At 39.4% G+C, this 23,916-nt stretch overlaps 5 protein-coding genes across 5 annotated transcripts; 1 reads left to right on the top strand and 4 right to left on the bottom strand.

Annotated features, from left to right (window-relative positions):
* Positions 1-651: 651 nt before the first annotated feature.
* On the bottom strand, positions 652-1,683 carry LOC6557676 (protein transport protein sec31). Its single transcript, XM_032742988.1, has 3 exons — positions 1,603-1,683; positions 960-1,500; positions 652-881 (listed from the first exon to the last, which is right to left on the bottom strand). Exons 1-3 carry the CDS (start codon positions 1,681-1,683, stop codon positions 652-654), a joined length of 852 nt encoding a protein of 283 aa, XP_032598879.1.
* Positions 1,684-3,948: 2,265 nt separating this feature from the next.
* Positions 3,949-7,346, bottom strand: LOC122322601. Its single transcript, XM_043215505.1, has 4 exons — positions 7,290-7,346; positions 4,714-5,472; positions 4,093-4,260; positions 3,949-4,047 (listed from the first exon to the last, which is right to left on the bottom strand). Exons 1-4 carry the CDS (start codon positions 7,344-7,346, stop codon positions 3,949-3,951), a joined length of 1,083 nt encoding a protein of 360 aa, XP_043071440.1.
* A 4,587-nt stretch (positions 7,347-11,933) lies between these two features.
* Positions 11,934-14,102, bottom strand: LOC122322600. Its single transcript, XM_043215504.1, has 3 exons — positions 14,097-14,102; positions 12,083-13,622; positions 11,934-12,028 (listed from the first exon to the last, which is right to left on the bottom strand). Exons 1-3 carry the CDS (start codon positions 14,100-14,102, stop codon positions 11,934-11,936), a joined length of 1,641 nt encoding a protein of 546 aa, XP_043071439.1.
* A 635-nt stretch (positions 14,103-14,737) lies between these two features.
* Positions 14,738-16,782, bottom strand: LOC6558053 (skin secretory protein xP2). Its single transcript, XM_032742996.1, has 2 exons — positions 16,777-16,782; positions 14,738-15,685 (listed from the first exon to the last, which is right to left on the bottom strand). Exons 1-2 carry the CDS (start codon positions 16,780-16,782, stop codon positions 14,771-14,773), a joined length of 921 nt encoding a protein of 306 aa, XP_032598887.1. The 3' UTR covers positions 14,738-14,770.
* Positions 16,783-19,822: 3,040 nt separating this feature from the next.
* On the top strand, positions 19,823-23,359 carry LOC6557669 (extensin-1). Its single transcript, XM_032742997.1, has 2 exons — positions 19,823-19,852; positions 21,950-23,359. Exons 1-2 carry the CDS (start codon positions 19,823-19,825, stop codon positions 23,357-23,359), a joined length of 1,440 nt encoding a protein of 479 aa, XP_032598888.1.
* Positions 23,360-23,916: the final 557 nt, after the last annotated feature.

The following is a 23,916-nucleotide window of genomic DNA, read 5'->3' as shown; positions in this document are numbered from 1 at the left end:
TTTAGGTATAGTAGGGGAGTATTTATCATAGCTTATGTAAATTTGGACACAATACTCTGTTGACAGAGAATAGTATACTTTCGGGTGCATTCCAAAATGGCACAGAAAAGTAGGCTAGGAATTGTTGTCATTATTTTTGGAAGCAAGATGGTCAGCATACTTTTTCCCATTTGTTTTGTGAATTGTTTTTAAACTTGGAGTAGCGAAACGTTGCATATTTTGAACAACTTGAAGACCTTCGTTGAAAGGAGGTCTTAACAGAATTAATTCATATTGGTGCTTAAAAATCCCCATAAAATGTAGTTTTCAATGAAATTATTTATCAGACATTTGCACTTTAGCAAAGCTTATAAATATTGTTTTATTGAAACTTATTTTTGGTTGATAAATTTGCTTATCGCTAATTATTAAAGCTTAACTATTATTGATTTTTTTTTTGTTTCTAAGTAGCTTTTAGCTTAATAGCTTGTCACTTAAATTATATTTAAACTGATTAAAACATTTTGTTTGTCAATTAAATCGGTTTCAAGGCATTTCTTTATTTATTTCGTTCCCTGGCAATCGCCATACAAAATCATTTAATGGTAACTTTGGAGTCAAAGTAAACATTAGCGTCTTTGCTGGCTGTCTTCTTCGGGAGCCTCAAGGAGCTTAATGACGACGACGGAGGACGACACGACGACGCTGGGTCTTGTAACGGTAGCCATCGCTGGACGAGAAGCTGTGTGCGGGGGCAGAGGCACCGGTATCGTAGCTCACAGCTGGGGCAGATGCAGCACCAGTGTAGGAAGAGCCGCCACCGAAGGAACCACCGCCGAGGGAAGAACCGCCGAATGAACCACCGCTGCTGTAGCTGGGAGCAGGAGCAGAGTAGCTGGCAACTGGAGCAGAGGCAGCACCGCCATAGGAAGAACCGCCGAAGGAACCACCGCCGAGGGAAGAACCGCCGAATGAACCACCGCTGCTGTAGCTAGCAGCAGGAGCAGAGTAGCTGGCAACTGGAGCAGAGGCAGCAACTGGGGGCAAGTAATCGTTGGATGGTGCAGAAGCGGCGCCCTGGACAGGGGGCAGGTAATCGTTGGAGGGCAGATGGCTGACATCACGACGGTGGCGACGGAGCACACGGCGACGGTGGGTCTTGTAACGGTAACCATCGCTGGACGAGAAGGTGTGTGCGGGGGCAGATGCACCGGTGTCGTAGCTCTCAACGGCAGCGGGAGCCGAGTAGGTCTGGACTGGAGCAGAGGCAGCGCCAAAGGAACCACCGCCAAGGGAAGAACCGCCATAAGAGCCACCGTTATCATAGGAGGCACCACCAGAGTAGCTCACAGCTGGGGCAGAGGCGGCTGTCTCGTAAGAGGCACCACCGAAGTCAGCGGCAGGAGCGGCATAGCTCTGGACGGGAGCCGATGCAGCTTGGTTGGGTGGCAGGTACTCGTTCGACAGATGGCTGACATCGGCTGCAACGGCAGCAATCAGGGCACAGATCAACAACACTTTCTGCAAATCGAACAAGGGTAAGCAAAATATATATTATTATTATTGCTATTGTTGCTGTTGCTGTTGTTGTTGGTGTGTTTGTAAAAAAGGACTTTTAGTTACCATTTTTGCTCGCTTGCTTTGATCTCCAGCTATGTGTAGAATCCAAGAAGAAATGATGCTGTTCACAAACTTCTGCCGCATTTTTATATGATTCTAATGGTTGAAGCTGATGCCAAAAAAAATCCCATTAGCATATGGCTTTGCATGAAATTAATGTATTTTGAATTTTAATAATTTGTACAAAAAAATATACTGTAGACACCAGCCGCAAAAATAAATCTATTATAGTTTTTTCACAAGCCGGTTTAATTCAAGTTTCTTGTGCGCTTGCTCGCTAGCAAGCTCTTCTCATTGTCAATACATACATACAGATATCCATGTACATGTATATATATATATTATATATATGGTATATCCGCTGCGGTTCAATCGGTCGGGGCCGATACACCCCAGTGGTGTATTAATATTGATGTCAGCATCAACTTGCAGCTCACTGATTGCTTTAATTTGCAGTATAATAATAATAATCTGTTCCAATTATCTAAGTTAAGTGCTTTCAGGTTTTCAAACTTCCTTTTGCCCCACTGTCAAATTTCACTCAACTTGTTCCAATTAATGGCTATTCATTTGTAATTAGACATTAGTATAATCATATTATGGTATAATTTGCATAACTCTTGTTTAGCAGCTTGCTTATCGCCCCAGACAATTTGGCAGACAGTGCTTAAAAAATAATGTTGCATAACCCACGGATGTTAAATATGGGCCTACGACTGAGCAATCAAGTCTGTTATTGTTATTCAACACACATTACTTGCTAAAATGGCAAATATATAATTCGAAAATAAGTTGACAGAAATCCTTATTCCATAGATAATCGTGTGTAAGTATCCACATTTAATACAAAATTTCTTTAACAATCACTTTGGTTATTTAATCACTATATACATAGTATATAGTATATATATAGTATAGATATATGAATAGAGGCTTAGCTTAGACTTCTACGTGTCAATCTCGTTATTGAAAACTAATTTTTATTTTTATAGTCTGCCCCCAAAGACTTTAAAAACTTTGTCATTCTGTATTCTGAGATCGGATTCTCAGTGCTTATAAAAGCTATATAATTTGGAATATGAGTTCTCATATATTATAGGCAGATCAAGTTCAAGGATAACTGCCCCCGATTCGCAAATATCAATATTAAATCTTATTCCGATAGCCATAAAAAAGCAATTTTAAAGATCGTTTATGAATATACCGTGGCATATTATTGATCAACTGTAAAAAAAACGAAGATCGGGTAGGAAGTACAAATTCTGTTAACCATTAAAAATAAAATTTAATTAATGACTAAGTTACGGTAATCTTGAACAAAAAATATTAACAGCAAACGTTTTCGATATACATACGTACACAGATAAATGCTTGCTTCTGTGAGAATGTGAGAAGAGAACACCACGACAATTAAAGTGAACATAATTTAGTGTATATGTATTTTGTAAGTCCCCAATATTTATGTATATTTAAAATTATGTAAAGCATTACTAACACAATAACCTGCTTAGTCTCGTAAAGTTGAATTTTGTTATAATCGATTTCTTCTATTCTTACAGCAATCTTGCTTGCCGGTCTACTAACATCTTCAAGGTTGCTCCGTGGGATGGATTTCTTCGTTTGTGGTAGCGGAAATCATTTGACCCTTTTCGAGCTTGGGGCAGAAAGTCAGTGAAGACATTAGCAGCGAGAGCAATTAGATCTATCGGATTGTTCTGTGAGGCATATTTGAGCTTACTAAACAAGTTATTAAGGGGGGCTTGTGGATTTGCTTTTATTCTTGTCTGATTGAGTTGCTTGCTCACAGCAATTAAAACAATATACCAATGCATTTATTCAGGCGTTATCTTTTATATAAATTATTTTATAAATTCTTCCCATCCAGACTATTATATAATCTAAATAGAAATGATTCTGTTTACAAATAACATTTCGCTTTTGTTTTTAAATATTATAATTTGCATATGAATATTTGACACAACAAACAAAAATTGGCAATCCAAAAATAAGTGTGTTATATAAATCTACTTTAATAATCAGGTTTAATTGAATCTGAGCAGCGATTCAATCGGTTGACGACGATCAGTGGTGTGAATATTGATGTCCGCATTTGAAATATTCGAAATATTATAATTCTATTAATAGGTCACGTAATAGGTCAAGCCTCTTAGATGTTTTTAATTCCCATCAACGATTTCAATTCAATAAATAAAAGTCATTAAGAATTATGGATATTTTCGTTATGTTTTTATTTCGTGAACGAAAAGAGGATATATTCTAAATGTATATTAAACTCATACTCCAAAATGAGTACGAGCCGATCACTTAGTGAATCATTTCAGATGAGGCTTAATGACGACGACGGTAGACGACGCGACGGTGGGTCTTGTAACGGTAACCATCATCAGCGAGCTCGTGAGCGGGAGCAGCCTCCGGAACGGGAGCATACTGGACGGGAGCTGGGGCTGGGACTGGGGCAGCAACAGTCTGGACGGGTGGCAGATAATCGTTGCTGGGGACTGGGGCAGCAGCCTGAGCAACTGGGGGCAGGTACTCGTTGGAGGGCAGGTGGCTCACATCACGACGGTTGCGACGGTAGACGACGCGACGGTGGGTCTTGTAACGGTAACCATCATCAGCAAGCTCATGAGCGGGAGCAGCCTCCGGAACGGGAGCATACTGGACGGGAGCTGGTGCTGGGACTGGGGCAGCAATAGTCTGGACGGGTGGCAGATAATCGTTGCTGGGGACTGGGGCGGCAGCCTGAGCAACTGGGGGCAAGTACTCGTTGGAGGGCAGGTGGCTCACATCACGACGGTTGCGACGGTAGACGACACGACGGTGGGTCTTGTAACGGTATCCATCATCGGCAAGGTTTCCCTGCTCAACCTGAGCGTACGAAGCATCGTTGGCAACTGGAGCCAGATACTCATTGGTGGGGGCAGCAACAACTTGAGCCTCCTCCTGAACAGGGGGCAGGTAATCGTTGGAGGGCAGGTGGCTCACATCACGACGGTGGCGACGGAGCACACGGCGACGCTGGGTCTTGTAACGGTAACCATCTTGAGCGAGGCTGCCCTGCTCAACCTGAGCGTACGAAGCATCGTTGGCAACTGGAGCCAGATACTCATTGGTGGGGGCAGCAACAACTTGAGCTTCCTCCTGAACTGGGGGCAGGTACTCGTTGGTGGGCAGGTGGCTCACATCACGACGGTGGCGACGGTAGACGACGCGACGGTGGGTCTTGTAACGGTAACCATCATCAGCGAGCTCATGAGCGGGAGCAGCCTCCGGAACGGGAGCAAACTGGATAGGAGCCGGGGCTGGGGCTGGGGCAGCAATAGTCTGGACGGGTGGCAGATAATCGTTGCTGGGGACTGGGGCAGCAGCCTGAGCAACTGGGGGCAGGTACTCGTTGGAGGGCAGGTGGCTCACATCACGACGGTTGCGACGGTAGACGACACGACGGTGGGTCTTGTAACGGTATCCATCATCGGCAAGGTTTCCCTGCTCAACCTGAGCGTACGAAGCATCGTTGGCAACTGGAGCCAGATACTCATTGGTGGGGGCAGCAACAACTTGAGCTTCCTCCTGAACAGGGGGCAGGTAATCGTTGGAGGGCAGGTGGCTCACATCACGACGGTGGCGACGGAGCACACGGCGACGCTGGGTCTTGTAACGGTAACCATCTTGAGCGAGGCTGCCCTGCTCAACTTGGCCGTAGGAAGCCTCATCGTTGGCAACTGGGGCCAGATACTCATTGCTGGGGGCAGCAACGGTTTGGACAGCCTCCTGCTGCAGGGGTGGCAGATACTCGTTGGAGACATCAGCAGCGACAGCTGCGATCACAGCGAAAGCAACCAGGAACAATTTCTATGGAGCAAAAGTGGGAGTTGAGTTTAGTTAGATTCAGTTGATTAAGTTGGTAAGTGGATTTGGTGGATTAGTTGGAGTTATTCCAGATGTTGGTGCGTTATGCGTACCATGTTGACTGCTTCTTGAGTTTTGCTTGTTGTTAACACCAGTTAAACCAAAACTCTAATGAAGAAATACGCAGAACCTTTTGGTATTTATACAAATTCTTCTCGGCATTCGTAGCTCATTACAGCCCTGCTCACTAACAGCAGCGCTGTGTTTGCTCTGCTTCTGCTTCTGCTTTCTCACTGCTCTGCTTTTGCTCTGCTTCTGCTTCTGCTTCTGCTTTGCGCGTGGCTTTGCCCCACGCCAACGCCAACGTCAACATAATCGGCATGTGCTTTGATCGCGTTGTAAAAATTCGCACGGCTTCGAACTCTGCACGAGTTCTAAGCCGCAGCCGCAGCCGCAGCCGCAGCCGCAGCCGCAGCCGCAGCCGCGGCTCCAATTAGCTGACCATTCCGCTCAGCTCAGCTAAGCTCAGCTCAGCTCAGGTCAGCGACGGTGACGGCGGCAGCGACGGCGACGTCAGCGTTTACATTCGCTTTGCAAATTCGCTCGAATGGATTCCCTTAATTGTTTTCTTAAGTTTTATGCAAAAACATTTGATGGACAACACGCAACACACACAATACACACAACACACACAACACACACCACACACAAACAGCTTGATTTGATTTGATTTGTTTTTTTTTTGTTGTTGTTCATTCAAGCTGCTAAAAACGCGTTCGACATTAATTTCAAAATTGTCTTGCTGCGTGTATCAAATAAAAGTCATCTACTTATTATGATCAGACATATATGATGATTAGGTACTTTATATGTTCATATTTTGTGTCTATTGTGAATCGGTTTAGTGTTGTTATTATTGTTGTTGTAGTTGTTCATTAATCATTTAAAGCAACCGCCGCAGTCAATTCAATAAGATGTTATTTTGATGGCACAATTCACTATAGTTTATTTAGTGCGTGAATTATATGCCGGATATAATAAGTTCGATCAGAATACAAACCTAAGCCAAGTTGCCCCACATATAAATGAAATATCTAGCAAAAAATAATCAAAAGAAACCTTTACAAATTATCAGATTTGTTGGCAGCAACTCCCATCAACAATCTAACGGAAAACCCCCCAAAAAATATGTACATATATCTCAATGGGATCTGAAACCTACTTCTGCAGCAGCAATCGATCAAACATCAACGATGAACTGTTGCTATGATTAATGATCCATGCGAAAAGGAATTGCGAATTTTTTAAGTGTGCCAAATCAAAAATCAAATCAGGCTCGTTAGTAGCGCCCATCGAGCAAATTGGTTCCGCACGTTTTGAAGGATGATCAGGTTTTTTCATATGTCTAACACATCCAATATCCGCTCTTTACTTTTATTTTGTTATTGATACTCAGAAGAACATAATGTTTATAATTATTTATATGAGCAGCTGTTAGTCAAGGCTAGAGAGCGATAAGTACTTGAGATCAATCATTGTTTACCATTGTGATCGGCGTGGGTGGCTTTCAATTTGAGTTCAAAGTTGGTTAGCATTAGACTTGGTTAATCTAAATACACGTTTGACTAATTGACTTGTGCTATAAACCAAATTGTGATGGGCTATCAACATGTTTTTTCTTAGTATTCATTTTGAATGCATACGCATTTCTTGTTTGTCGCATATAAAACAATATACACAAAACAGAAAACACAATGAAACTACGAACTTTTCATTTCCTGTATGGCTCAATTGATGCCTTGACGAAAAATAAAATTTACAATCTCCAAATCGAGATCTATGTCTAAATCGAAATCTAAATCTAAATCAAAGCTCATTTACAAGTCCACTTTAAACAATTCTATTCTTTTATGTTTTATTCTATTTGTGTTATTGCCTGTCTGATAGTAGTACTGGTTCAGTTACTCGTCACAAATGGTGTTCAACAATACATCATTGTCGTAACTAGTATAGCAGCAGCCCTCGATGAGCCGGTCCAAGCACTTAAAAGTGCCATTTCGGCATTAATGTTTATGCTGAAATGGCATAAATATGCAAATTAGTGAATGGCTGCTAGCAAGCTTATTTAAACTCGTCCCGCCAAAATCGAGAACAGACAAAAATACACAAGCACACACGCCACACAAACACACACACACATACACACAATACTTTTAATATAATAATACAAATGGCCATTGGACATTAAACATGTGCACATATATACATATTCACGTTACCAGCTTCAGTCGATAAACTCCAGCTTAAATCAGCGCATCCCATTAAAACGTCTCTAGAAGATACGGGAATACGATAGTAAGCAGCTAGCAACCAAGTCGTCTTTTAGCTACGCTTCAGTTAATCCATGGCATATATACACAGCTATGGAGAGCTAAATATCACCAAAAAAAAAATATATACATTTCTCAAAATGTTCAAAAATTGAAAAAAAAAACTGCAAAAGTTGCATTACTTCTTATAATTGTTAAATAAAAATCGTAATTTTTACGATTTATATGTCCTTAGCTGTAGCTGCGGATGAACAATAGCGCTAAAATAAACGTCTGTTTTTGTATGATTATTTCTTTCGAATAGACAAATTAACATATATCTTTGAGCTTGGAAATGTATTAATATAACCCAAAACAACGTATCGAAACTAGTTTATAGGCTTTTAAAAAAAGAAGTGCAATATTTAAAAAAATATAATGAAAAGATTTTCTGGTTATATGATAGATATTTGCTAAAAATCGAGCACTGTATTTAAAAAATTAATGCAAAATCAATCAAATGTTCAAAAAGTCATACTGAAATGAATGAAGATATACTGTATAAACATATACTGTATGCAACAACGCACAATAAAAGCTGCATATATCTGTTCGACATCAGTTGACTAAGACGTGCAATCTTTTTGAAATGGCCACAGCCCAAATCAGACACCTTTTCAGCCCAGAGACTATTGATGGGACTTGGGCTTAATAAATCCTATGACAACAAGCCAAGCTTTCTTGCTCTTAGAAGACCTACAACAAATGCATTTCATTATCTGCATAAGACAACTCATTTGCCGATATTTAAACATCAATTTGTTGATGCACGACTGTCTGAACCCAATCCACACTAATAAAATCAAGCAGGTATCATTATCCTTGAGTCAACGCTTTTGTTCCACATCTTTTGGCAAGTGATCGCTTACATAAAATATTAAAGCGCAGCTCAAACAACTACTGTATTGATAAGTGTAATATATTTTTAGCTGGTACTGTAGGCATGTTTGCTGTTTTTTTTTGCTTGAAGTTTGCTAAAAAAAATACATAATAATTCGACTATGGCAACAAGACGAGCGTCGCTCTGTCTAACAGAAACCTTTTTGCGCTGCTTTACTTTATGCAAATTCCACTTTAATTAATATTATTCACATTGGTATTAGCAATTTAACAGGCAGCAGCAGCAGCGGCATTCTCTTTCTCTGTCACTGTCTTTATCTCTGTCTTCGTCTCGCTTCCTTCACCTTACTCACACGCGCGCCTTAATTTAGTTTTCTAATCTTATACTCTAAATGAATGTGGGGCTTAAAACTTTGACAACATGCTTACAATAGCTTATAAGTGAATTCGGATTTTTGGTATTTGCATATATTAAAACATGCATGCAAATAATATTCTTGAAATAATATTTATATATAGAAACACCTACAGAAACATCTATAATCCCAATTTTAATTACTCTTTTATTTGATTGTGAATAGAGTATACTCTTTTAGTCTATGAGTATATCAGATTTGGTTTTTTTCTTGTTAAGTACAAGTTTTAGTTTTTTATAATAAATTAAGCTTTTGGCTTTAGCTGCTCTTTTTTGTTGTGTTTAATTTAAATGTATGATAAATCATTCTGGAAACCAGTTTTCTTTCTCGCTTCGAATGCGATCTAAGCAGCAACTAGAAAGTGCCGACAGCGACATGGATCTCATCTTCAGACCCGAATAAAAATAAAAATAAAACAGAAGAAGACGAAATCATAAATAGAATTATAATAATCGCGCACACTTCCAACACGCGGCGATGGGCATCATTTAAAATTCAAACGCGTGGCACAAGAAATTTGGCAAGTTCCTTTCAAATTGTCTATTTTATTAGTTTTTTTTCTTTTCTGTTCATTGGCGAGTAAAGCTAAGGGGGCAAGGGGCACTTAAGTGTGTATAGAGATGCTTCAAATGTGATGATTTCAGTTGAGTACGAATTAATCACTTGCGGTATGCTGAATGTAATTGTTTGTTGGGCTAAATTTAACAGATGACGTAAGACAACCAGTAGGGCAATAGGGCCCTGCTTTCGGCTAGTTCCCACACACCTAAATATGAATAGCTTAAAGCCCGCACAAATGAGTCTATGAACTGATGTGCCAATTAAGCGGGGCGTGCTCAATATTACCAAAATGAAAAAACCAAACCAACCACAGTACACAAATGGCAAACAGCTGCGGATCATTGAACTCTCCACTCCGCTCTCAACTCTCAACTCTCATAAGCGTAATGCTCGATCTCATCGTATTCGATCAAATCTGATCCGCACTCGCTTTGCAGAGCTACAATAAAAAAACAAAACAAAACAAATATGCATGCTCTAGTCGAGAGCGCGTGACTTGAAGATACCCTGAACCCAAGTCTTCAACTACCCAAAGTCGTACTCGTCTCTTATTCTCTGATACATGTTTGTCTTGATGTACTCGACTATTGATCCCCATAAAGAATATAGATATATACCTTATGGGACTTTCAGATACTTCCTACTTGTTACACATCTTCACAATAGCCTTTTTACACATTTGCATAACAAGTAGAATTCGCAAATTTATATATATAATCAGGGCCGAAATTCAGCCATGAGGAGGCAAATCTTTGAAATTCTCAACTTATTTCTTACTCATGCCACATTGTCATCAATTATTAATATAAAAAAAGTTTTAGATTGTGTTTAAATGTAGTAGCTGCAGTGTAGAGCTTGTCTGATGCTGAACAGAGGCCAGCCAACGCTAAAGTCAGCTACTTATTACAATGGGCTAATGAACCACTCATCGTGTGTAATAGCTGCACCACTGTTTTAGCCAACTTGAGAGATCTGGTCAAACAAAGATGCGTCTTAAAGCAACTCAACGACAATGATTTAAGAGTTCGCTGCCAAATATTGACATCGATGGTAAACGAAAAAATATTACTTTGAATACATTGTATGTATATGCAGATTTTGAACGCGTGGGCTCGCCTTAGTTGACCAGCTATATGTATGTAAATATATACATATATCGATATATATATGTGCGTTTGTATTGGCATAATACATCTTAGCTCTGATCCATTCAGTGCTGTACCCACGTCAGCATTAGGTTTTTATTTAAATGCTTTGATTATTTGTAGTTTTTTCTTTACACAGTCGATTGGTTAAATATTGTTTATTTTTTGCTTGTTTGCTGTTGCTTCTTTTTTTTCAATTTGCATGAGAATCGTATCTAAATGAACGCATTAATTTATGCTCACAATTGGCTTTGTGTGCTCATCTTCCTTTCTATTATGTCCAACAAAAAATAAAAACTTGCATGACCTGTATATTTCCATTGTGCTGCAAAATCTGTCCAACACTGAACTAGTTTCCTATGCACACACATCGAATCCGCTGTTTTCCGCTATACCCCACAATCAGCTATTGAATGATGAGTAAATCAGATACAAATAAAACCAAGTAAACAAGTCAGAACCAAAATCGTTGACAATCCAAAGCTAAATAATATTGCTTTATAATATAGTAATTAAATGTTTATAAATTTTTAAATTTACATTTTAAGAGCATAATAAAAAACATAACTGCTGATAGCTTGATAAATAAAAAAGTTCTACACACAAGAAATCATCTTGTGATCAATAAAGCCTATGGCAGCTAAAATATATAGTACTGTGATTCTATTCGATTTACAAACTTCACGACAAAGATATAATACCCTCTTATAAATATCTGCTTAATAGAAATCACTACAAATATATCATTTCTACTTTGTTTTACAATTGTGTAAACTATTGCACATACATATTTTTTTATAAAAAGTGTATTTCGAATATGCTTGATCAGCTTTTACTGAGTGTTTGTATATATTTATATATTCATTTAAATGTTCCGATTTTCAATCTCTCTGTAGCTCTGTGTAAAGTTCTGCTGCAAAGCTTTAGCTAGCCAGCTTTACTCGGACTTGACCACAATATAGCTTAAAAGCTCTATCTTCGCCAAAGCGGAAGCGGAACTTGCCATTTGAAAGAAAAGCCTGAAAGTAGGCAACACAAATTACAGATTTGATTCTGTTCTTCAAACAAATGCGCTGATATATTTATAAATATTGTAAACTACATACAAATTTGAATAAGACATTATTGGAAACTCATTTAGTATGCCTGGGATTCTTGTAGTGATAACCATCATCGTGATAGGATCTCTCCTGATGCTCAGAAGCAGCTGTTTCTTGATCCTGACTCGCTCTGTGTCGAGATCATTTGTGCTCGGGCCTTGCTTTGGCTAATTCTGGTGCACTGTCATCCAATCCAATATTTCTTTGAATGCCATCTGTGTCGTCGTCATCGTAGTAATCACCATCAGTTGCTAGAACGGATCGTTGGTTACCATTCTGCATGCTATAGAAGTTGCCGTCTATGATATTGGTGTCCTGCTGATTGCCCACTTCATTTGCGGGTCCCTGCACATTTGGTTGGCCAAATATATTACCTCTGACCACATTTAAGCCTTGGTAGTTGGAGCGATTGCGTTGACGTCCATTGCGTCGTCTGCCATTTGCTCGTTCAAATGCTACAACTTGATTTGGACTCGCATTTCCTAGCGCTTGAGCACCGGTGGCTAACTGTCTTCCCAAGAGCATATTTTGATTACCGGCTAAGGTTTGTTGAGCATCTAGAGTCTGACTCCTTCCCAGTTGAGCGCCCAACATGGATCTAAATTGATTTGGATTGCCGGCTGTCGGGGCAGGCAATTGTCGACCAAAATCGGGATCAGTTTGAATAAGAACTGAGCTTGGTCGTTGGTTAACTGCTTGTCCACCATTTAACTGAGCTGGTTGTGCCCCTACCAAAAGCTGTGCTCCATTTGCCGGCGTAAATAGATTCTCACCATTGCCATTGCCAGCGCCCTGTCCATTGTCCAGATTTACAGCCAGTTGTCGACCAACTGGAGCTAACCCATTGGCTGACAATTGACCTCCACCTGTGGTCAACTCAAGAGCTGGCAACGGACCCCCAGTTGCAGCTAATCCATTGGCAGGCAACTGACCTCCACTTAGAGCCAATCCATTACCCGACAACTGTCCACCTACTGCAGCAACTCTATTACCCGTCAACTGACCTCCACCAAGAACCAATCTATTGACTGATAACTGACCTCCACCTAGAGCTAATCGATTACGCTGTCCGCCCACTGCACGAAACCCATTACCTGACGCCAATCCATTACCCGGTATCTGACCTCCAACAGGGGCTAACCTACTTTCTACCAATTGATCGCCAAGCAGATTAAAGAACCGAGGACCACCCGAAGCCTGAGCACTGGCAGCTAATTGCCCAACTGGCCGCACAGGATCTGCACGGTATCGTGAGTTCAGTTCCGAGTCCTGCGACTGTACGTTGATCTGTGTGTGGAACACTGAGTTGGGAGCCGTTGCATAGACCAGCCGATTGGGACGACGACGACGCAGACGCCGACCGACAATATTCCGAGTAGGCGACGATCTAGTTCTGATTCCAGCGTTGGGCAATTGCGGATTGTGCTGTTGGTAATGAATATGCTCGGTCTTCATATCTGGTTTTTTATCATAGTGATGATAATGATCCACTCGCTTCGGTTCGTGATGCTCCTGTTGCTCCCTGTGGTGGTAGACAACATGTTCGCTTTTGTGCTTATCCTTCCGGAAGAAGGGCTTCAGCTCATGCCTTTCCAGTGCCAAGTAGTGACTATCCTCATCCTCATCGTCGTATTCCCTGTGCTGTCTCTGATGCTTCGATGGCGTCGCCTCAGCCAGCAAGGCAAATGCAGCCAGGAAAACGAGCAGTATTCTAAACAGCTCCTGTGAAATACATTTTGGACTTATCTACTGCCTTCCCAAGTTGGTATTCCTATCGATTCTTACCATATTGCGTCTGTGCCGAATGGAACATTTCGACTTCAATTATATACGAAATCGATATTGCATTATGCATTGTTCCAATTTGGACTGCATTGTCCAGCTATAACCTGTTGTGGAGCGTGAGAAATTTGTCACGGCACTTTATGTGATCCATTTGATTCATATCATATTGAATCAGCTCATTTATCTTGTCGGATCGAATCAACGCAATTTAAATACAAATGAGGCTACAAGACAAAAGACAAAACAAACATGAAATCACCGCCTCTGATCAAAGGCAATTGATTTTATGGAGCTGATGGTTCTGCAAGCGATTCGAATTGACGCACGAGCCGTTAGCCAATTAAATCGAAGCAGCACTTTGCTAAATATTAATGAGATTGGTTAACATATGCAAAAAAAAAAGTTGATTACTTTCATTCCATTCTCTCTGAGAGTTGTTTTATTCTTTCACAAGCAATAAGGGAGACTTGTTAAATATGATAAAACCGATTTTCTTTCATGTTTCTTGACTAATTCAATTTTTACAAATAATTAATTTTGTATTTTAGAATATACATTAATACAGAATACTAAAATTGGCATTACTCGTTGAAATATCGTTGAATCTATAATTGTTATACCGTTTTAGACTAATTAGGTATATCTCTAATTACGAACATCGAAAAATGGTAATGTCAACTTGTTGCCAAGAATGTCAAACAAATTTCTAGGGACTGAATTTCTAACAGGCTGAACAAAAATAAAATGTATTTTTCAATCTGATCTAATTTCATTTGCATAAGTTATGCATATTTTTAATTATCTTGAAAAGCAGTTCTTTCTCTTATATTCAAAATCACATTGACTAGAAGTTTGAGTTTATAGTGTTGTTATGGTTTTTATCGCTTATAAATTGCCACAAGGCCATATTGTTTGGTCAAATTTAAGATAATTTCCATATGGAATAATTTGTTTTAATTATCTTTTGCATTATTATGTTGTCCATTAGATTAGCCATTAACCATAGTGAATAGAAGGCAAAGTTTATACTCAATTTGAAGTATTTATTGCATATAAAATTCTTTCAAGTGTCGGCAACAAATCGTTTAGAAGCGACGTCTGTAGACGCGACGACGGACAACCCTGTACTCGTATCCGTTGTGAGCTGTGGAGGCAGCTGGGGCTGAGGCAGCTTCTTCGTAGGTGTCATCGGAGGCCGGGCTTTGGAAGTTGAAAGCGGGTGCAGCTGGTGCAGCTGGAGCAGCGAAAGATTGCACAGGAGCTGAGGCGGCGGCAATGTGATGATGAACTGGAGCTGGTGGAACATACGAACGAACCGGCGCCGGAGCAGATGCAGCAGCAGTAAAGGAATGTTGAACTGGAGCAGGGGCAAAGGATTGCACGGGTGCCGAAGCGGCAGCATGATGATGATGCACTTGGGTAGCAGGAGCGGCATGATGAACGGGGGCAGCATGATGAACTGGTGCAGGAGCATGATAAACGGGTGCAGGAGCATGATGAACAGGTCCAGGAGCATGATGAACAGGAGCAGGAGCATGATGAACGGGTGCAGGAGCATGATGAGCAACAGGTGGAATATAAGAGCGAACTGGAGCTGGAGCTGATGCGGCAGCTGTAAAGGATGGGGCCGGAGCGGAAGCTGCGGCAAAGTGATGAACTGGAGCAGGAGCAGGGGCGAAGGAGTGAGAAGGAGCTGGAGCAGCGGCAAACGACTGAACGGGAGCCGAGGCAGCAAAATGATGAGTTTCAGCTGGAGCAGCAGCAAATGAATGCGAGGGAGCCGAGGCTTCAGCAAAGTGCTGAACTGGAGCTGGAGCTGGTGCGAAGGTCTTAACGGGAGCAGAGGCAGCAGCAAAATGCTGAACTGGAGCCGAGGCGGCCGCATGATGATGAACTGCAGCTGGAGCAGCTACATGATGATGCACCTGAGGTGCTGGATAATTGTAGCCGGCATCAGCAGCCACACAGCCCACCAAGGCCAAAACGACGACAAAGTATTTCTGTAAGGATTAGATGAGATCAGCAAACGATAACAACTAGAATAGCAAGAATTTATTCCACAGAGCTAATTATTTACCATTTGGGATGCTGTTGTGACGACAAGTCTCGTACAATAACTAATAATCAGTGGGGAACTCAACTTTTATACGACTCGTCGCGGAACAGAAGCAGTGCATATATCATTAATCAGTGCTTTGCCAATCCGTTCATTTGCCGTACGCAAAACTGTGTGTTGGTCAATTAACAAAAAAGCTTCTTTAATTCTCACTCATTCTATGATGTCGTACGTAACAGAGATAATGGCTATATATATGAATATTCATACATTAAAACCTGATACACCGATACTGCACCGTATTTAATTTAATATTATAATTAGATTATTTGATAACAGGGATTAGTATATGTGTATATATATATATATATATATATTTATAAATAGATATAGGCCATATAGCAAGTTAAGTTCAAAAACAAATCGTGGTAGCATATAATTCGAACGCTTGATTAATTAGCTAAGAGTTTAATGACTGGCGCTTGAGGAACATGATTGAAGTTCAAGTTCCGAGTGTATTCATATAAGCATTGTTGCAGCTGTGCCCGCCTCGAAAAGGTTATTGTCTTTTTTTTCCTTGGGTTGTTTTTTTTTTTTTTTGCAGATGGTCAGCGATAATGCTGACTAAATTCTATATATATAATGACCGTTTTTGACTGTTTCTCTTTTCTCTTTATTTGTTTGCTGCTTTTGGTTAAAATATGCTAATAAAACTTGAAATGGATCTGCATTTAAAGAACTGTTTATTATTATTATTTTTTCCTTTTGTTAATCGCGGATTAGCATTTGAATGTAGTTTTGTGTTGTGTGCATGGGTAAAACCGCAAACCAGTTAACATTTTACTGAGGCAACATTTTGTGGAATGAGCAGAATTGTCAGCGGTTTAAGGCGGCAACTACGTGTGGCACGTACACAAACTCAGTTGTGGTGGCAACTACGTATGATCTAGGCTTGTGACTGATTTATTTCTACACTCCGTGGAATCAGCCAAAAATTGGCTTCAAGAGAATGATATGGATGGAAGGACGGCCTACATTCATTTTTCCTGTGGAAAATGTATGGGCAATCATTAAAGGAAAACTGTGAAATTTGCTACACAGTAAATCGCCTAGATTACCATTAAAAAGTCAAGAAATAAACTCCAGAAAACTATTAGTGTTTTATTAATCAATAAATAATAAATATAATGTTTATATTTACATATAGGAATGTGCTAATCAGCTTTAATGAAGCGTTATTGTTTCTGTACGATAAGAGGAATGGTTCAAAATGTTTAGTGCACCAACAAAGTGGTTTGAGTTAAATTAATTTGCTTGGTTCTTTTTATATATAGAAACTTGATATTAAAAATATTTTATTTAACTTTTTAAAAACAATGAAATTTAAAAGTTTTACGAACAAGAATTAGTGGCTTAGGATTTATAAACCTATGTATATATATATTGGCTTATAAACAAATGTATATATGGAATATGTAATAAATGTCGGATTTATATATTTATATTGTGATATAAATAAATGTAAATATGGAATATGTAATAATTGTCAGAAATAGAGATTTTTGACAGCTGAACGCTGCTCAACATATATATAAAGGGAATATGTAATGAATGTCGAACACAGATGTTTTTGGTAGCTGAAGGTAACAAGTTAATTTTTAATCATCAATCAATAACAGTAAATATATTTATTGCCATATTAATATTCTCTCACTTTGTGCTTCACAATCCAATCAATAAATTTAATGGTTGTCTCATCAATTGTACAAAATTAATCGGTAAGCGAAACTAAATAAATTCAAAACCAGTTGAGAGCAGTTAACATACTCAGCATGGACACAAACCACCTATGTTAAGTGACAGTTATGTGCAGAGTTTAAGTTTATGCTAATCTCGACGCACGCGGCGTATGCGTAATATTCTCAAATAATGATCATTATTCAGCTTGAGTCGTTGTTGTTGTTTCTTCTATTTTTGTGAAGATTAAATCATTGTTGGCATGTGTGGCATTTTATTTGTTTATTTTCAAAAGTGAATTTAATTTTTTATATTTGTATTTCAAATGGTAGTTGGCAAATTAGTTGGCTAGTTTCTTCAGCAAGCGGATTTGCACGTTTTGTGATATCGACAACATTCTTATTGAACCCTGCCGATTGTCACCAAATTAGACAAACAGAACAAGAATATATTCTAATCTAATTCCATGTGGGATAAATTAATGTTCATTTAATGTTTAAAAATTCACAAAAACTAATAGAACCGGTTGCATTGAATTTATATTTTATATGCTGTATATTAATATCCTCTTTCCAAAAAAAAAAAATGCGTATAAGGTGTTAAATTTATAAGACGGAGAGATGGACCCATTGATTTCATTATTTATCAACATTTTATGTATGCATATTCCAGCTCTTACTTTCGCATGAAAGTTCTCATATACCCTATCTGAACAAAGTTGATTTTTCCCTTCTCTCTAATCTAGGTATGAATCGATTACCGATTACGTTAAAAACAATCGGCACTTGGGTGCAGGGTATTTACTAGTCGGGCTCTCTCCTCTCGAGTGGAGCACTCTTACTTGTTTTTGATTTTCGATTATTCTAGCTTGGTTTTGTTTGGTTTTTTGGGCGATTTTTGGACAATTCAGCTTATTTCAGTTTCTGACAACAAGCAATAAGTATTTTAGATATAGATATAAATATATAAATAAAATGTAATTAATTAAAAATATATATATATATGCATAAATATCGCACCAACTCCTCTAATTTTTGCAATTGGCAAACCCATAAATAATTATACTCTTATGTGTTCTTATCATTATATTTATTTATGGCTAAGAGATTCAAACTCGTTTAGCGTTCCTCTCTTCTTAAATGTTTTTTTTAGCATTTAATCTCTAATTAAAATGCGATATTTTTTTAAATTCTCGCTCTTATGCGATGAAGTAATCGCAGCTAATTTGTATATGGAACATAATCTAGATTTGACTTCCATTTAAATGCCGGAAACTTGGCTGAAATTAATACAGTTAGATAACGGCTCCTGATAGTTGTAAATTGATAGTTGTAGATCAGCTGGTCAATCAAGATTGCAGTCTCAGAAAGCAAAAGTGAATGAATCTACTGATCATTCTGTTGCTGCTGTGATGATGACGATGATGATGAGTAAGATGCCCCTCAGGGTCATTGAGAATCACATTTACCACGCAACGACTAACGGTCGCAACTGCTGACGGATTACCGATGAAAACCAGTCAGACGCGGGCATATTTATTGTTCTGCCACGTAGTACAAAAAAATAGTTGCTTCGCTGAAATTTTAATATTTTGGTTTTCGATATTGTGAGGTGGCGGGGAAGACCCACACAGAACGTGTTCTATGTTGAGCCAAGAATAAGCCCAACTCTTGTATTTACATAAGCTCACAAAACTAAAAAATTTGATCATCTGATACCATGTGAAAGATTATAATATTTTTACAGAGAGATAGGTACACATTAAATGGGAATATTATTTGTAAAAGAATGACCAAAGTATATAAATACGAAGCATTATTCTGTTGTAGTACTTTGTTAGCCTTTATACTTGTTGGAAAGGTAATTCAATTACCTTTAATATCAGATTTCATATATAGGAAAACTAAAACAAAAAAAACTCAATTCAAACTACTTTGAAATATTTTTAATAACATTAAGACTTTATTCAAATTCCCGATCAATAAAAGAAAAACAAAAGAAAAACAGTTAAATGAAGAAACATTTTAAGTTGAGCTGTTGACTGCTGACGAATTGCCGATGAAAACCAGTTAAAGACACATTTATTTTAATTCATATAATTTTAAGCCAAAAAAATTGTGAACGGTGAAGACCCGCCTAGAACGCGTTCTATGTTGAGCCTAGAACCAACACACATTTGTATTTTGCATAAGCTCACAAAAATAGAATTATAAAATAAATAATTTGAGCATGTGATACCCTGTAAAAGGTTGGTTTATTTTTCAAAAATTAAATAAAAATGTCACCCAAAAAAAACCAAAAAAAAAATATATATATTTAGATTTGGTTATATTTGAATGGAGTTATGTCTACAAGTATATCACTCTACCAAGCCGTAATCAGAACCATAACTTTTCGGATTAAAAATTTCAGAACCGGAATTGAAATTCAACATTTTTTAAGGAATGAGTGTTCATTCATAATTGACACCCTATAAAGCACCAAATATTTTATAGCCCCACATAAAATTCAGCATTTCTAAAATACCCTTTCTCAATTACAAGCTACGAGGTATATTTTTCAAAAAGCAAATCAGCAACTTGTTGATTATGGTACTTTGTTAAAAACTACCCGAATTTTGATCAAAATTAAACAAAATTTATGTATGCTAAAAAGATCTATTTTTGTTACAGAATTGGAGACAAAAAACGAATCCCTTATTAATTGGAAGCAGAACAATCTTTAGATCATTTTAATTAAGCATATATAAATATCAATAGAATACGTATGGATGTGCTTTTTATTTGATAAAGTGCCTTAGTTCAATGCTCGCTTAGCATTGAGTGGAGCTTGATTAGATTATGCCTGCGTCAGTGATCTCAACATTAAGCTACAGCTTGATCGACTACAACACACAAATACCATGATCCCAAGTATCTTAAAATTTTTTATTTTTCTTTTTGGCGAGGCCAGTTTTAAGTTGAGTTAATTGCGTGCTAACCAACAAATCAACGTTCAAAGTTTTTTTTTTGTCTTTATTGATAAGCAACAACTAGTATTCATATTAATGTTTGCATACCACTGCTGTTCAAGAGTCGACAGCTGGACCAGAATGCCAATCCTCTAGTTCAAATGTGGAATGTCCAGAATTAAAGGTCACCACTGAGCCCTTCTTCCTTTCAAACTGGTTTCACACCTCACACACACACACACACACACACGCACACATGCACACCTACATATGTATGTGACCCAGTGTTTTACATGCGAAGGTTGCAACCAGATTTGCAACTGTCGTCTCTGGACTTGTTGCCTCTGAGTAATTGAGGATGACCCTGTCTCGGAGTGTAGAGTATCTGAGTACAGTCTATCAGACTTGTAAATCATACAAATTCTGTGGATTTAATATTCAATGGGTTCTCATAAATAAAACATGTATTCATTTAGATCGATTTGCTATTTCATTTCATAACCATAAAATGCCATATATTTTATGTGATAAGCCTGTCACACCAGTTTTTTTTTTTTAATAATGAGCTTCTCTGTTCAAAAATAAGATTGGGACGTTGTTGTTCTAACAGGAACATCAGCTCCATATATGCATGATACATTTATGGAGTCGATATTCTTCTATAAAATATTTAATAAGTTAGCTGATTATTTCCTTATGCAGTTTTCTATACAATATACACTAGAATTTGGGGCATATTAGAACAAAAAGCAGAATTATTGAAGGATTTCGGACTTGATTATTCAAAAGAGTATTCGCTTATTCGCTTATGCGAAACTTTCTTAAGCAGTTTTGTAGTTTTTAGTTATTCAATTTGACTGGCTATCATCTCGGTATTTCATTGTGCTTAAATCTAAAACGCTTTGGGATCTACCCAAAAGAGTGAACAGAATTCATAATAAAATTATGGGTGTCGATTCTGTTGTCATAGCCGGTTAGTTATCCAACCCAATCAGGTTCGGTTAATTTTTTTTTGACTCGGCAACCGCTAATCGATGACGGCTATTTTACTATTGTTGTTGTCGAGAAGATTCTGCCTGCTTTTGCCGAAAATCATATTTTGGATTGTTGAAGCGGTCCTGAAGCGACAACGCCGACGACGACGACGTCGTATATATAATGTCGTACTCTTCAGCAGCAACACAGTAATATTTCAACCTTCGTGTTGTGAATTTCAAGCTGAGCAAAATGGTAAGCAACAAATACAAAAAACTAAATAAACATAAAATAAAATATACAAAACACTGTGCAAATAATACAAGAGGATAACTGAGCTGTGAAAAAAGCAATAATAAAAAAATGGAATGTAAAACCAAACTAAATGTGAAGCAAACATATTTGCTTGATATCAGCTGTCAAATGTGATTTTTAGGACTATTGAATTACCTTGCCAAGTGTGAATTGTGCTAATAAATCAATCCCAATCCCCATCCCAATACCAATCCCCATCATAAATCCCAATCGATTGCTCTCGTTCTGCAGAAACTCCTGATCGCCCTCGCTTTGGTGGCAGCCGTCAGCGCTGATGTTTCCCATCTGTTCTCGCACAGCGATAACCTGCAGGATGATGGATATCATTATCAGCAGCCTGCCAAGCAGTTCGAAGTGCAGCAATACCATGAGTCTGCACCAGCTCCAGTCTACCACGCACCCGCTCCCGTAGTTCATCATGCACCCGCTCCAGTTTACCACGCACCTGCTCCAGTGGTCCATCATGCACCCGCTCCAGTTTACCATGCACCTGCTCCAGTGGTTCATCATGCACCAGCTCCAGTCTACCACGCACCCGCTCCTGTTGCCCATGTGGCTGCTGGAACTCTGAAGGAGGATGGCTACCATTATCAGCAGCCTGCCAAGCAGTTTGTCATCGATGTGCCCCAATACCATGCGTCTGCACCCGCTCCAGTTCACCACGCACCCGCTCCAGTGGTCCATCATGCACCCGCTCCAGTGGTCCATCATGCACCCGCTCCAGTTTACCATGCACCCGCTCCAGTAGTCCATCATGCACCAGCTCCAGTGGTCCATCATGCACCCGCTCCAGTGGTTCACCACGCACCAGCTCCAGTGGTCCATCATGCGCCCGCTCCAGTCTACCACGCACCAGCTCCAGTCTACCACGCACCCGCTCCAGTCTACCACGCACCCGCTCCTGTTGTCCATGAGGCTGCTGGAACTCTGAAGGAAGATGGCTACCATTACGGCAAGCCCTCCGTCAAATTCGAACCTAAACAGGAATACCTGCCCCCAGTTGTCCACAAGCCCGCTCCAGTGTACCAGCCAGCTCCTGTTGTCCACAAGCCTGCTCCAGTCTACCACCCAGCTCCTGTAGTCCACAAGCCTGCTCCAGTTGTCGTTAAGGAGTACTTGCCCCCAGTTGTTCACAAGCCAGCTCCCGTTGTCCACAAGCCCGCTCCAGTCTACCAGCCAGCTCCCGTTGTCCACAAACCTGCTCCAGTCTACCACCCAGCTCCTGTTGTCCACAAGCCTGCTCCAGTTGTTGTTAAGGAGTACTTGCCCCCAGTTGTTCACAAGCCAGCTCCCGTTGTCCACAAGCCTGCTCCAGTCTACCAGCCAGCTCCAGTTGTCCACAAGCCAGCGCCTGTCTACCACCCAGCTCCTGTTGTCCACAAGCCTGCTCCAGTTGTTGTTAAGGAGTACTTGCCCCCAGTTGTCCACAAGCCTGCTCCAGTCTACCAGCCAGCTCCAGTTGTCCACAAGCCAGCTCCAGTCTACCAGCCAGCTCCAGTTGTCCACAAGCCAGCGCCTGTCTACCAACCAGCTCCTGTTGTCCACAAGCCCGCTCCCGTCTACCGTCAGCCAGAGCCTGTCCATCATGGCCACCAGGACTACAGCTACCCCAACGACCCTCAGCCTTCTTTCGATTTTTAAGAAATGCTTGTTTTAATTAGAAACTATTCTCCTCTAGTATTAAATGCTTTTTTCGAATGAGAAGTCACTAGAAACAAATAAAAACGAAACATAATAAAACGATTTATTCGATATTTGCAATTGGGGGAGCGATGAAAATGGAATGGCCAAAATGGGGAAAATATTTTGCAAAGTTAAGAAAAATAAGTAATATATATTCTCGAAAATTATAAAAAAATATATCTAGCAAGTGCAAAGGTCCTACAGAGTAAGTCTTTTGTGTCTTGTGAGTATCTAGAAAACTAGTAAACATCTTGCTTTTATGCTTATATATACATATGTATTCCTTAATAATAACATTAATGGATGCATGTTCACCAAGGAATGAGATTTAATGCTCGCAACTCCTTATTTGTTCTTATAAGATTCCTTCACTTAACATAGTTCAGTTGCACATGTGTCGTATTACTTTATAATGTATCGGTTAGTACTATGTTCATATTGAATAATAACATATACTAGAATAAGACTACTTGCTAGAACAATAAAAATAAGATTTTAAATAATTGTTGCACGAA

This window comes from Drosophila grimshawi, unplaced genomic scaffold (genome assembly GCF_018153295.1).
Source record: "Drosophila grimshawi isolate 15287-2541.00 unplaced genomic scaffold, ASM1815329v1 contig_44, whole genome shotgun sequence".
Lineage (NCBI taxonomy): Eukaryota > Metazoa > Arthropoda > Insecta > Diptera > Drosophilidae > Drosophila > Drosophila grimshawi.
The sequence above is the reverse complement of the archived record's forward strand: the minus strand, read 5'-3'. Positions and strand labels throughout refer to the sequence as shown.